The sequence below is a fragment of the Nothobranchius furzeri genome, chromosome 8, assembly GCF_043380555.1.
Source record: "Nothobranchius furzeri strain GRZ-AD chromosome 8, NfurGRZ-RIMD1, whole genome shotgun sequence".
NCBI classification, from domain to species: domain Eukaryota; kingdom Metazoa; phylum Chordata; class Actinopteri; order Cyprinodontiformes; family Nothobranchiidae; genus Nothobranchius; species Nothobranchius furzeri.
Genome location: NC_091748.1, coordinates 50500590 through 50514233, shown reverse-complemented (window position 1 = coordinate 50514233; position 13644 = coordinate 50500590). Strand labels below are relative to the sequence as shown.

General features: G+C 43.9%; 1 protein-coding gene across 2 annotated transcripts; it reads right to left on the bottom strand.

Moving 5' to 3' along the window:
• Positions 1–13371, bottom strand: rgmd (RGM domain family, member D). 2 transcript variants are annotated; one of them, XM_070554102.1, is made up of 5 exons: positions 13099–13371; positions 8488–8528; positions 6525–6673; positions 3218–3726; positions 1–1569 (listed from the first exon to the last, which is right to left on the bottom strand). In XM_070554102.1, exons 1-5 carry the CDS (start codon positions 13174–13176, stop codon positions 877–879), a joined length of 1470 nt encoding a protein of 489 aa, XP_070410203.1. In that variant the 5' UTR covers positions 13177–13371; the 3' UTR covers positions 1–876. The 2 variants fall into 2 exon arrangements, with proteins under 2 accessions (XP_070410203.1, XP_015827067.2); XM_015971581.3 differs by lacking the exon at positions 13099–13371 and adding an exon at positions 11530–11977.
• Positions 13372–13644: the final 273 nt, after the last annotated feature.

Here is a 13644-nt window from a genome sequence, read left to right as displayed (position 1 = left end):
TGGAGTGAGAACGCTTTAATACAGAAAATTAAAAATACAGCACAAACATATTAGTTGACTTTTTCTTACAATGACTCAAAAATAACCTACTGAACACGACAAATGTAAAACATATTAGTTAAAACATCTATACAGGCAAATGTACACAATATAAAACACATATATACACTCTTAATATATTATTATATAAAGTTTTTGTGTGTGTGTGTGTGTGTGTGTGTGTAAAACTGGAAGCCAGACAGCTTGAAGAGGGAGTGTTGCACAGAACAATGACCACTGACATGTTTCAGGTTAGGTAGTTTTTACATACAGTTGTTGGATCCTGCGTTTTTTGGATGCCAATTTTGGAAACCACAAACAAAAGAGATAAAAGATATACACACACAATTGGTATGAAACTGTTAAGTGCTAATGATATTATGGGATTAGAAAGGATCTAGAAGTCATAGCTTTCCTTTAAAAATGCTTGTCGTATGGTATAATTGTTATTGTACCTCTTTCAGCAGAGTGTTTATCTGCTTTGCACGTTCTCTGTTTAATACTATTTACAAGCATTCCTGGAGGTCAGTTCAGACAAATTTGGGTTTCTGAGAAACTATAATAAAATTAATTTCACATATTAGATTCTTTTTTTCTCTCCAAATGATGTAAAGCAAGCGCAATTCAATAGAAAACAGGTTAACCATGACTTTTACATGTTTGTAAACAACATCCTTCAAATGAGGAAAAACAGATGAGATCCTCATGATATCATCCTCACTTCAACCTAGGGGGAAAGTATATAAAGTGATTGTCACTCTTTCCTCAAGCTGGTAATGCTTCCACGTCTCATGTCCGGTGTTCCTCTGGTTTTTGTTTGTTTGTTTGTTTGTTTGTTTACAACAGCAGCAAAATGAGGAGAGAGAGCAGACAGCCGTTAGCTGCTGTTGCAGCCAGCATCTGCGTTTCTCCTCGGCCACTAACACGAGGAGTCCTTGGGGAATTCTGTTTCAGTTTACTGGGTGGCAGTGCCTTCAAATCCTCCAGGGCGCCGTACGCCGCCATAGAGAACTCCGGGTCTCCTGTAGTAAGCAAGTCAAACACACACGACTGAAAGTACAAGTCTTCCACCTGCAGAGTCTCTCTACACTTGGCGGTGGCCCTCTCCAGCGTGTAGATCTGGTGAGGAGGCCGCAGAGGCCCCAGCTCTGTGCTCGCGCCGTGCAGGTGTGGCTGCTGGCCCTGACGGCTCACCATGTGCTCTTTGATGAGCTCGTTACGCGGGCAGCCGTGTAGGCACAGCTGGAGTCCACCGCTGTCCTCAGAAAGGTCCAGCGTGTCCTCTGGCATGCGGATAGCAAAGGTCAGGTAGCTGCCCACGCGCCTGATGATAATGGAGGTTCCAATGTAACGGGCCTGTATCTTCACCTGCCGACCCACTCCGGGACCCCCGCGCTCGAAGATGGCCAGGCTGCCGCTCTCGCCGCCACTACGAGTCCCATCCTGAAAGGCCAGGGGCAGGTCCTCAGTGGTGGCCTGGTACACCTTCTGCTCTGTACAACCATGATAGGCCTTGAAGATCACAGTGATCTGAAACGAGACAGGAGGAAAGGAACTATGATAAGTCGTCAGAGGATTTTTAAAATGGTAATACACCTAAACACCACAAGGTGGCAGCAGAAAACTGAAGAACTGCACAGGTCTGTGCCGATTAATGTTTGTAGTTCTACAAACTGTAAACGGCAGTGCTTCTCACTCTGGTTTAATGTAAACAAAATCCACCTGAGCCACTCTGCATGATAAAAATAAAAAACAACAACAATAAAATCTCAAATCTGCTGGCATTTTCCTCGTGGCTGCATTCAAAATGCATTTCAGGAAAACCTCCAAATATTTTACAACTTTGTTAAAAACATGATAGGCCATCATGTGTTACTCCAGATGCATCAGTACTATAGATTATAACTGGACTGCACAGCCAGGGCCCACCGTTCTGAAGCTCCTAGCGACGTACGACCACCCTAGAATATGTAGATTTACTTGTCATTTATTCTCATGCAGACAAATTCAAATATTTGTTTGGGAATGTAACAATTTCCTGGTAAAAGAAAATGTACTTCTTTATTCTTAAAGCATCAAAATAAGCCTATTAAAGAGCAAGTCACCCCTTACAAGTAGCGTACTTCACTCCCACTTCATGTTTGAAAAAATGCAACAAATGCTGTTGCCTAGCAGACCGAGAGGGTGGAGCCACTAACAAATACACACACTCACAACATTGTGACATCATAATGTACCAGTTTACATCATAGCATACCTCTTAGCCAATAGCGGTGGCAGATTTAAATTCAAATGCAGTGAAGAGTTTTTACCTGACAACGGCACAACACTGACAGTTTCAGGCAGAAAATTTAAATTTTAACTAAAATGCACTAAAGTGCAAAACTATTGACTACACGTGTCTGCAGCACGATTAGACACGCATTTATATAGTTTATCAGAAAAAAATTGTTGATTTGGGGGTGACTTGCTCTTTAAGAAAGCAGGCAGATTAGCCCGGTTATTAAAAACAACTCATCCTTTTACTAAACCTTCAGCATAAACTATTTTATTATTTCAACAGAAAAAAGAGAGGAAAAAAAAACCCTGACCTAAAAAACGAACTTGTCTAATGAACTAAACTCTGAAGGAAAAAAATAAAAAATCACATGCTGCTGGCCAGTTCTTCCCTTTATTTTTCCAAATTATTCTATATTTACACAAAAAGCTGAGAGTTAATTATTTGACCAGAGGGGTGAAAAAACATTCCACATCGTGGCGGTGGGGGAAAATGTTTGAGCGAGCATTAATCACTACCATATGACCACCCATGTGTTAAAGGTAGAGCAATCATGCATGTCTGCGATCCAACACCAGTGAAGGACTCCCCCCACACCCCCACAGATCAGAGGGAGCTCTAAGACATGAGGAATGCCGGAGACGAGAGGCTCCATAGAACTACGGTTAACTTCCCATGTTTGATACTTTCTGGCACTAATGGCGGTGTTTGAGCTAGCCAGCTAGCAGTCAGAGCGTCTGTAGAACGTTGTGGCTCGTTCTTAAAGAGGTATTCACCTGTAACACATTTAAGCCAATTAATCCCTTTTTAGATCTATTCAAATACGATCCCAAATACTGGGTAAGATATAAATATATGTAATCCAAGCATAAACACTTTGTATCCCAAACCCATCCTCACCTTGCTGGTTGCTGTTGCGCTGGAGCCAAGAACAACAGGAACGTTGGTCACCTGCACGGACAGGAAGCGGTTATCAATCAGAGGCCACGCCCCCTCCACCTTACAGGTCTGAAACTCATCACGAAAAGTCCGTAGGTGCGGGTCCCCGAATAATCCACAATGGGCGTACTTCTTCTGATGACCAGCCGAGCCCAACGCGAGGACGCGACTCTCGTAGTCGCAGAGCTCCAACGCGGCTGGCCGGGGTGTGCTGGAGGCCTTGGCGGAGGTGGGCCCATCGCTGGAGCAGTTGTGCTGCGAGAATAATTCCTTAATACGGAAATCGGCTGAGTGGTAAACTAGGTCGCCCCTGCAGCTGCGCGCCTGCCGCCTGGTGCACAGGGCGTAGGCCCGCAGGGCCGTGCAGTAGTCCACATCCAGAGCCGCGTCCTCCTGGAGACCACTAGCAGGTGAGGTAGACGCCACGTACTCTGCGTTGCAGCGCTGGATTCGACACTGCTGGCAGTGAGCTGAAAAGCAAAAAACAACACCATTTTATTAACCTTGGCCATTTTCCACAAGCTTCTCATAAAACATGCCACATGAGCATCCATGTGATACCCACCGATACAATAACTCAGCTGAAACGGAAACTTTTCCACTATCAGGTTTAGCTGAATCAGGAGAACCGTTAAACCCTAAATGTGCTCTCTGGGCTCACACTGGGCTCCGAAAGTCAGTCAAGTCAAATCTCAGAAATGGCTTCACTGCAAAGGAAACCCAGCCGGCACCAGTGTGCCTGAGGGTGTTGATATGGACTGACCATCTGTGAAGCAACTGAAAATGATTAAACTCTGCTACACTGCAAGGCTCAAGAATCTGGTCTTATTTACTTCAGGATGATCACAAGGAAAACCTCACTAAGTGAAAACTGGACACACGGAAGGCAATCAGTGTTTGATATTTATGGGTTTAACCCAAATACTGTGCTTCAGTTTAAGTAGTGGCTCATCCCGGAGTTATTTCTCACCAAACACACAAAGATAACCTGCTTTAGTGACATGAAAACTTTACAGATTCATTGTTATTTCTTTCTTACGGATACTTCTGAAGACTGAGTCTGTCACTCACTGGGATGATGGATTTCACTCTGAGGTGAAGACTTATTTTTTTTTAGATCACAGCAACACCTGCATCATTTTTCATGCTAAACTGGAAGCAGTTGCAACAAAATAATCTTGTGTTTACTCCAGAGCATCATCTAACCCTCAACAGTTCAGGCAAAATAAACAAGAGTTCACACGCGTGTAAATGGACACTTCTGCTTTTTTGTCTCCTCACACCCACGCTGGTGGCACTGGCCGAGTAGGAAAGATGGTTAATGCATGCACAAGCTTGGATCGTTGAAAATTAAATGAGGTCAAAATGCTGTGTGTGTGTGTGTGTGTGTCTCCCTGAAGACTCTTCATGCACTAGCACTTAAAGAGTCAACAAGTGTGAACAGTGAGAGAAAACAAAGTAGAAAAAGACCACATAAACAGCATCAACACTCAGAGATTAGTGATTGTTGGATCTGAGGCAGACTTTTGTTCACAGGATCAAAGGCTTGACACCGCATATGAGAATGCATGTCCCCATCTGACCTTCTACACACATTTTAGCACACTAACATCATACAAATACTAGCTTTATATCAACGTTCCTTCCATTTCTCTCCAATCTGAACTCTACTTCACTGTCTATACACAATTATGAATACAGTTCTTCAGTAAGGCTAAGCATACAGCTGGTGTTTTCCTCTGTTTTCAGTTGCTGGTCTTATCATATAAACAGTTATCAACACCATAAAGTAATCTCCTGATGGTGATCATCCCAGAAGAGTTTATCAGCAAATCACAGCTCCTTTTCTCTGGCAGAGCAAATGCATCACTGGAGCTGAAGTCAGCTCAAGAGGAAGACTACATTGGACAAAAAAAAAAAAGACTGAAACAGTGTAACAAATTGAAAAAACTAAACTTAGAGAGGGTTAATTTGACTATATTTAAATATACCCTATATTATTTTATAAATCTAAAGCAGAAGTGCTGGCTGCACATTTCAACCACTAGAAAACCAAGTCAGGAGCAAAGCAACCCCCCCCCCCCCCCCCCATTATGAGAAACCAATTCTTATTTTGAATCTTATTTAGATAAAAAGGTTTTCTATTTCAAACAGAAGAGGAAAAAGGGCACCAGCTATTAGCCGAATCCTCCAAAATATACCAACTCAAATCCAACTCTATTTGAGTTAAAGTTACAGGACTGACATAATGCCAATTTGTTTTTACGTGTTAACTAAACAATCCATGACAGCTTTACTACTTTCTTTTTAAAACCACGCAATATTTAATCAACATGTTGACATTCCCTGTATGTGTGGACATAATGATGCAACTTCAATTGTTTTTTCAATTAATTCTCAAAAGCTAGTCCACCATATATCTGAATATTTAAAAAAACTGCTCGTCAATTACCACAAATAACTTTTAAATAATGTCATTCAAAAACGTTAAGGTAAGCAGCATCCCGTGCTGATGGAGGAGCGAACAGCACGCTCAAAGGCCAAAGAGTCGACCCCTAATGCATGGTGGCTAGCAGAGTTAATAAGAGCATCAAATACCGAGGTCCGCTTATCCTACACAACACCTACAGCTGTGAAAACTGTAAGGAAACGTCACAACATTTTAATGTAGGACACGAGACGGGTCAGCGGTATTTTAGTGTGTGTGTGTGTGTTTTTTTTTTGTTTGCTTTTTTTACACTTTTTTAAAACTCTGGTTTTCACCCCGGACTGCCTGCGCGAGCTGGACGCCTGTTGCTAGTCAGAGCTATGCTAGCTAGAAGCTAACCATAACTTCAGACTTTCCGGCAAAGAAAGATAACTCGTGCTCTCTATGGAGCGGGAGGTGATGCGTGACAAATGTTACATTATTAATTACACGTCGATTCATGTTGCCGTTTGGGGCAGGATTAAAGGATTATTGTAATCAAATGTCCGTAAAGTGCGTTAACTCGTGCTGCTCGGTTAGCGAGGCTGGTTATACACACAGTTACTTTGTCCTCGGAGGGGGCGAGGGACTTTCAAGCCACCTAGCCCCCACAATGACCAAACATTAAAGAAAAAATGTGCAACTAAAAGAGTTAAAGTCGCAGCAAGAACAGACAGAGAAGGGCAATGTTAACTTTCTCCTTTCCAGGAGGGGAGAAGACCGCGGGGACACAGCTCTGCATGCAGGAGAGGAGTGGGGGGGAGCTCGGAGTGGAGGAAGAAAACATCAAGCTCCGCTTACCTGGTCGGACCGGCAGAGAAAGTAAAACCATGGTCAACGTTAAACAGTCCCAAAGCTGCCGCTTAGCCGTGATTTGAGGTCCGCTTCTCCCCATGCCAATCCATTCAGTTAGAATGGAGTTCCTCCACTGCTTCTCATCGACGCTGCGGCTGCGGGGAATCAGACCAGAATTCGTCTTCCTTCCCAAGCGCTGTCATTCAAAAGGGGCCCCTGCCCTGTCTTCAGGGGGGAGGGGTCTGAAGCGGAGACGGGGCCCCAGAGGTGGTGGCTGGCCAATCAAACTTTAATTATTCACCAACCTCTGATATTTTCATTTAGTGGTAATTACTGGAGATGAGGACAGTGGGAAAGTGGCTCCAGCAAGCTGAGAGCGATGTGCAAACCTACATTCACTCAGAGTTAAAGAATAAAAAACAATCGCTGAGTCTAGTGAAAAGTTACCCGTTTATAAGAGGGTTTTCTTCACATATCAGAGTTTGGTGCCATTTAAAGTTATAGCAGGAACACTTCCTCACATGGAGAGTTACAAACTTCTGCAGCAGTCTCAAATATCCCTTTGACTCCCCCTCCCCCCAAAAATCAAACGTGTGTGTGTGTGTGTGTGTGTGTGTCTTCAGCTTCAAGCAGGATTTTATCACCTGTTGTTTTCACACACCCGACTTAGTGTTAGAATAAATGCGCTTGACTGACAATTGTGAGTGCAAAATACCAAGCATAGCTTTTATTTATTTATTTATTTTGCAAATCTTTTAAAAATAGAAACAGATTGATTTAGAAGTTGAAACAGACTCTAATAAACGAGAAGTAAACAAAAGTGACTGGATCCAGAGAGAGGGCTGTATTTATTACATGGATTTCTCTCCATCAAACAAACAAGTTGTTGTTGCAGGTTTTTCTGTTCATGTCCCTTTGTCTCTTCCAAAACTCACTAAATATTCCCTACTCGGTGAATTTCTCTCACCAAATCTCAGTGCACCATTAAACTTTCCATTACTTGTGTGTTAGTCTTTTCTCATTGTGGCCAACTTTCCATCTCTCTCACTCCTTCGGCAGCACTCTGTCTTTCATTTGCACAGCTGCTGTGAGGCTGGACCATCTGCTAGGCGCTCACCAGATTTCTGCCTTTTTGCCTTCGACTTAGTGTGGGTTTATTTTATTTTGGTGTGCCATGCAAGTGAAGAATCTTAATGCACCGGGCGATCACATAAAATTCTGATTTTAAATGAACTGACAGTGAAACTTTGAGCATTTTATTTAACTAAAGCTCGGTTTGAGACTGGAGCTGGAACATTTGTGTTGCAGCTTTGGCCCTCGCTCTTGATTTTATGAGCGAGAAGTGAACCCAGACAGTTGCTGGATCACTTGTTTTTCTGCAGGCTCTTCCAGCCGAACAATTGTGTGATTCAGGAGGCCTGTCAGTCTTGTGAAAGGCTGTTGTTGGTGTGGGGCCTGATGTGATGTCAAAAGATTCGGACACTACATAGGGGTGAAATGAAAATGGATTGTTATGCGAGCTGTCTCTGTCACACCAGACTCGATGTGCTTAGTTTATCACCCTTGAGGGATCACCCTTCCTCTGATTGTGCGGCTACATTTGGATAACAGCTTCCATAGTGAACATCTTAGGTGTGTTCTTGCTGTGTCGTGGTTCTAATTCCATGCTTTGGTTCTTTTTAAAACACAGAAACAGTTTTGTTTACCTGTTTTGTCACTACGTTTCGCTGGCAGCTGCAGGCTTCTTCAGGCTGACGCTGATGGTGGCGCGGAGAAGGAGAAGGAAGTGACGCGCCACCATCAGCGTCAGCCTGAAGCAGCGAAACGTAGCTACAAAACAGGTAAACAAAACTGTTTCTGTGTTTTAAAAAGAACCAAAGCATGGAATTAGCTTCCATAGTATTCTCTAAAACACAGACATGGGGCTGAATTTGATCAATATGTTGGTTCATAGCAGGACTTTCCTCACCTGTCACTATGTGTGTCTTCAAAAGCAAGATTGGTCATTTCCTGGGAAAGAAAGCACACTATTAATTATCTAATGGATTACTTTTCATAACAGTTAGTCAGAATGATTAAAAATGTGAGAGTCGCATGAAATAAAATCATCAAAGCCCCTGTTTTATTTGGTAAGTCGCTGTTTGCTAAGAGACCTGCAGCGCCGATGGCCACTCAGGCAAACAGGGAATTGATCCAGGTGGATGGGGAGGATGAATTCAGCACATGAAAGAAGCTCAGAGAACGCCTGTCAAGCTTGATGGGTGGAGAAAGAGCTCTTTCTTCTCTTCTTTCCTTATGAGTGGAGTGCATTGCACGGCTCTCCACGGATGTATATACTATTAAGACTAAAAAAGAGCAGGAAGAGTGGGTGGATGAGACAAATGTACGCAGGGCAAAAATCTCTCAGTTTGGAACTTTTTCCAGTGCAAAACAATTCCTTACATCTGGAGTTGAAAGGTTGGAACCTTCAGGAAGAAGCAGCGGATCGGTGTTTGAAGAAGGGGACAAAAACGGATGCTGTGTGGTCGATAAAAACAGGACTTGGAGCAAAGCAAAACGCGAGAACAGAAGGAAGAAAAAAAGGAATAAGGGGAAGGTGAAGGAAAAGAGGGAATGAGGGATTGGGTTTCCTCTGACAGTGTGTCTGGGCAGCTCCACATGTTCCTCATTAAGGTCCTCACACTGTGGGACCGGCTCCACACCAGGATGCTTGTTTTTGTTATTAGGCTCAGCTTGCTGTGGTCGAGTGGAAGCCCCAAAAACAAGACGGGTACTGAACCATCCCCACGACCCACTGTCCTCACATACATCAAACGCAATGATGCAAACCTAACGCTCACACACTTCTTCTCCTCTTCATTAATCAACCCTGAACTTTTTGCTCTCATTTGCTGTTTGCAAATCTTTAATAATGTCTTTTTTCTAATAAATTAGATGAAACACAAGAGTGATTTTTGTTGAATCCCGTGTCCATCTGGATTTGTCATCTCAGACATGTATCGTGTTTTTTCTGGAGACTGATAACATCAGAGATTGGAATCAGGATAACAGGCGCCCTCTGTGGCCCCCGCCAGCACCACGCGGATGCAATAAACGAGGCATGCGTATTGAATTTTACACCGGATCCTGGAGCAAATTGCTGTTTTTGTTTTGCTTTTTGTTTGTTTTGTTGTTTCTTTTATTCCCTCTCGTCTGAAACGAGGTGTCCCGTGGCCCAGCTGAGGCCCAGAGTGAGACTGGAGGTGCAGAAAGCGAGTGTGTCGGGTGCGGGCCATGCTGTCGGAGGGGGATCCGCTATCTCTGCAGAGATAAGGGAAACTGTGGTGTGAGTGTATATGAGGCGGAGCTGATAGCATCTCCTCTCAAGGATCCCACTTACGGGACCCTGATTGATAGCCGACAGCACAAACCAGGAGGCTTTCAGAGTGTTTTTGTAGGCACTTCTTCCCAAGTATCCACGCAGGCATCTGTTTGCTGTGCTGCTTTGGATCTTTTGTCTTTGAGTAAACAGGAATTATCACGTGTGCTTGAGTGTTGCTAATATCTGAGGATCTGCGCTGAAAAAAAAGCAAAAGGGTCTTTTTTCTTAACTAATTAGAAGTTAATTATAATATATCCGTGAAAGCTTTACCACTAAGTCCCTTTATTCTTGGTCGTTTTTTCTTTTCTTCTCCTTTTGTCAGAGGACAAATGTTGACACAGCCTGCTCACGAACACACAGCCAGCTGACAGGTAACCCTAGCCCCGGGGCCACGGGGTCACCTCAGCCTGATGAGGGATGATGAGTAAAATAAATGGAGAGCAGTACACAGAGGAACCTCTGATGTCCTCAGTCTAAAGGAGGAGAGAGAGAGTTCAGGACCATTTGACCTCTGACCCCAACCCTGCTTACACGATTGCATGTGTTTGTTGGGTTAAACTTTTCTTCATTTCTAAATTCTTCTTTACTTTTTTCAACTTTTTCTTTTATTTTTCTTTCCACCTTTTTAACAAGCAGCAAAAACACTGGAGGGTGGCTTTGTGGAGAAGCCCCCCCCCCCCCCCCCCCCCCCCCCGAGGCTTATTCCAAAGCGTAACTTTGTTTGAACACGCCTTGTCTTTTCTCTCGTCAGCTTTCTTCACTCTGAGAAATCAAAACGCAGACCTGCCTCGGCACACGTCAGCCCTCCGCCCGTTTTCCTACTGTCAGATCGGATGGAGGTGTAGAAGAACGTTAAAGCGAGGCAGAAAAATCCACTTCAATCAACGTCTGCTGGTGCCATAAATGTTCTCTGTCTGTTTACGAAGAAAGAATAGTCAGTCAAAGATGCTAAAACGCGACAAAGTTTTCATTGCCTTCGACACCAGTCAGATTTGTAGTCTTGTTGATTTTGTTTTCACAAAGCAGATGGACTGTTCTTTTCCAGCCAATTTATTCTATATCAGAAATGTCTGCATTTGTGTCAAAGCCCTCACTTTAGTCAGCAACAGCTGCAGAACCTATTGTTTCTGCCCTTCCCCCTTAGACAACTGTCCTGGACGAGTAGATAGCAACACAATAACAGCCCACTTTAAGTTTTCCTCTTTAATTCATGCTTCAACTCAATATTCACCCTTTTTTCTTCCCATATTGACTCAGAACAGGGAATCAGGAAAACAGTGAGGGTGAACACATCTGATTGCCAACTCTGAGCAGTAAAAGTTTGCATGAAGGTGCTGGGTAAATCAATCTGGCTATTTTTCCCCCGTTTGCATTGCAGCAGCTGTTTCCCACATCCGCTTTTCCTCCTTTATTGTGATGTGAGATCATGCAAATTCAAAAATCACCCGCTGTCACTGAAGGCAACAACTTTGAAAGATTTACTGCAAAAGGTTCGAGCCCTAAACTGCCTTTTATCAAATCGATAAATCTTTTTTTTATCGTATGATTAGGATCTCAAAATCTTAATTAGCAGCCTCAGGTGTGAGGGGATCTCAGGATGTGAGGAGTCATGCCAAAGAGCTAGAGCACAAAGAGAAAAACGAAACTCACCCTGGAAATGCTTGTGGTGAATTCTCTGGTGCGAAACGGATCGGGAGTTTGAGACGGCGGACACAATGAACCTTCGCTCCCCCTGCAACTTCAGCTGGCCAACTAAGAGCTCGGGGCAACCCAAGGGGCAGATAGATGGCCATCGGAATCACGGCACATGACAACAGCTGTCTGTTTCACAATTCGGCACTTTGATTAGCGAAAGATGGTAGTGAGTGATGTGACCTAATTCCTACATATCTGGGCAGGGCACTACTGAGAAAAGAGAAGTGCCGGCATCAGATGGAAAAAAGACCGAAGCCCGATCACATGCTGCAACAGCAAACGCACCTGTTCTCATTCATAGTTACAATTCCTGCATTTAGTGATGTTTATAAACTTGAAAAAATATTCTGTGTCCTCTCAGCGCAGGCCGTCTTCGGCCTTGGTTTTATGTAAACGTGTGCATCATCTAAACACAACACCTATCCAACTCCACGTTTCACTTTAGACGTTCAGACGACTGACAAACGGCCGTTTACGGTGGCACACACCGAAACAGAAAGGAGATGCAGTGTTGTCTGCATCCAGCTCTTTCATGTGGCATTGCCACTAAAACATGATATGAGCTGAATTTGCAAACAAGAGGGATCATGTCCCATATCAGCCTGCTCCTGCAAACACGCTGAGGTATGGAAGCGAATGTGATTTCCCAGACTCGACTTAGCGTGCTTCGCTTCGGGATATGTGCATGCGTTCCCGGTGATTTATAGATGTGGAGTAGTCAGCCACAAAGCCACGGGGCTGAGACAGACAGAATGGGGGGGTGAGCAAAACAACAGTACTTAATTCAACTCTGACTATTTGTTTTAAATGTGTTTCTGCAGGAAATCCACGCAAATTTCTCCAACCATGTCTTTCTGTTGTGCCGTTTTCCGCCACGGTTCAAAATTGTTGCCGAGGAACTCACAAACGTCCCAAGATTAAACTAAAAGTATGAAGGAAACATTGCCTTTTTAGGTTTTATTAGTTCCCTAACTCTTTGTGCTGTGTTTGTTTCTCCCAGACTCCACAGAGAGCGCATCTTTGTGACTCCCTGGGAAATATGCAACAGAAACAGATGGCATTTCCCCCAATAAGTGATTCTTAATCCTGCATGAATTTTTCTAAGTTGTGAATTTGCAAAAAGCATCATTGTGTGCATGCGATTCTTCCCGTCTCGCTCCCTGAGCCGGTTCTGTTCATTCTTTTCGGGCTGGCAGCTGTTCACACAGACAGCTGCACTGACCATTCATCGTAGCCGAGAGGCAATTAAAAAAATTCAAGCCAATGTTGTGTTTTAGTTTATCCGCTGCTATTCCTACACATAATCCCCTCTCATGCACCCCTTCGCTATAGACGCATGCCAACTCTTTCTCAGGCACATGCTCACTAACAGCCTCATCAGGAATGTCAGTAACCAGTGATGTGAGATTTTTTTCCCCCCTCTGAGAATAAAATCCCAAATTTGTCGCCGTGACATGGCAGCATTGGATTCAAGGCATTGTTGAGGCCCGAGCCACGAGGAACCGTGTAATCTCCAAGACTTACTGGTGCACAGATTTTTTCCATATCTTCTTCAGTGGAGGTATGCAGCCACGCAGAGTCTGACTGGCGTCGCGGTGGCATTCAGCAGAGGGTTAAATCGAGCTGAGGCCACGCTTTGTGCCACGAGCACTGACGCATTCTTATATGTCCACGTCAAGACAGGCATTCATACAAGAGCGCTTGCACGCTCCCGGTTGTGCTGCTATCTCCCAAACAGACGCACGACATGTCTCCAGTTGTTCCCTCCTCTTCAGCATGCAGCAGGTGTGAGGTGGAGCTGGGCGAGCTGCTCTGAGGGCCAGGCAGGCCTTGGAACAGCTCTACTATTGTTTCTAATAGAAGCGCTCTTTTGGAATTGCTTTGGAAAGTTTTACGGGATTAAGCCACACACTCTGAGCAAACAGTCATTTAGGGAACATGCCTGTATTAGATTAGCACGTGCGGTGGATCAGTGTTCAGTCGGTTGTCATTTGTTAAAAAAAAAATCTTTGGTATCTTTTTTTGCAAAAAGAAAAATGCATCTCTTTATTTTTTCAAACAGACAGACGG

Bases quoted from the DNA above. Each gene is read 5' to 3' on its own strand.
- rgmd (XM_070554102.1), bottom strand. From the start codon at position 13,176: ATGCCACCGCGACGCCAGTCAGACTCTGCGTGGCTGCATACCTCCACT. The intron at 6,674-8,487 runs GTGAGGAAAGTC...GATTCCCCGCAG, and splicing joins GAAGACACACATAGTGACAG to CCGCAGCGTCGATGAGAAGC. The intron at 3,727-6,524 runs GTAAGCGGAGCT...TTTGCTTTTCAG, and splicing joins TTCTCTGCCGGTCCGACCAG to CTCACTGCCAGCAGTGTCGA.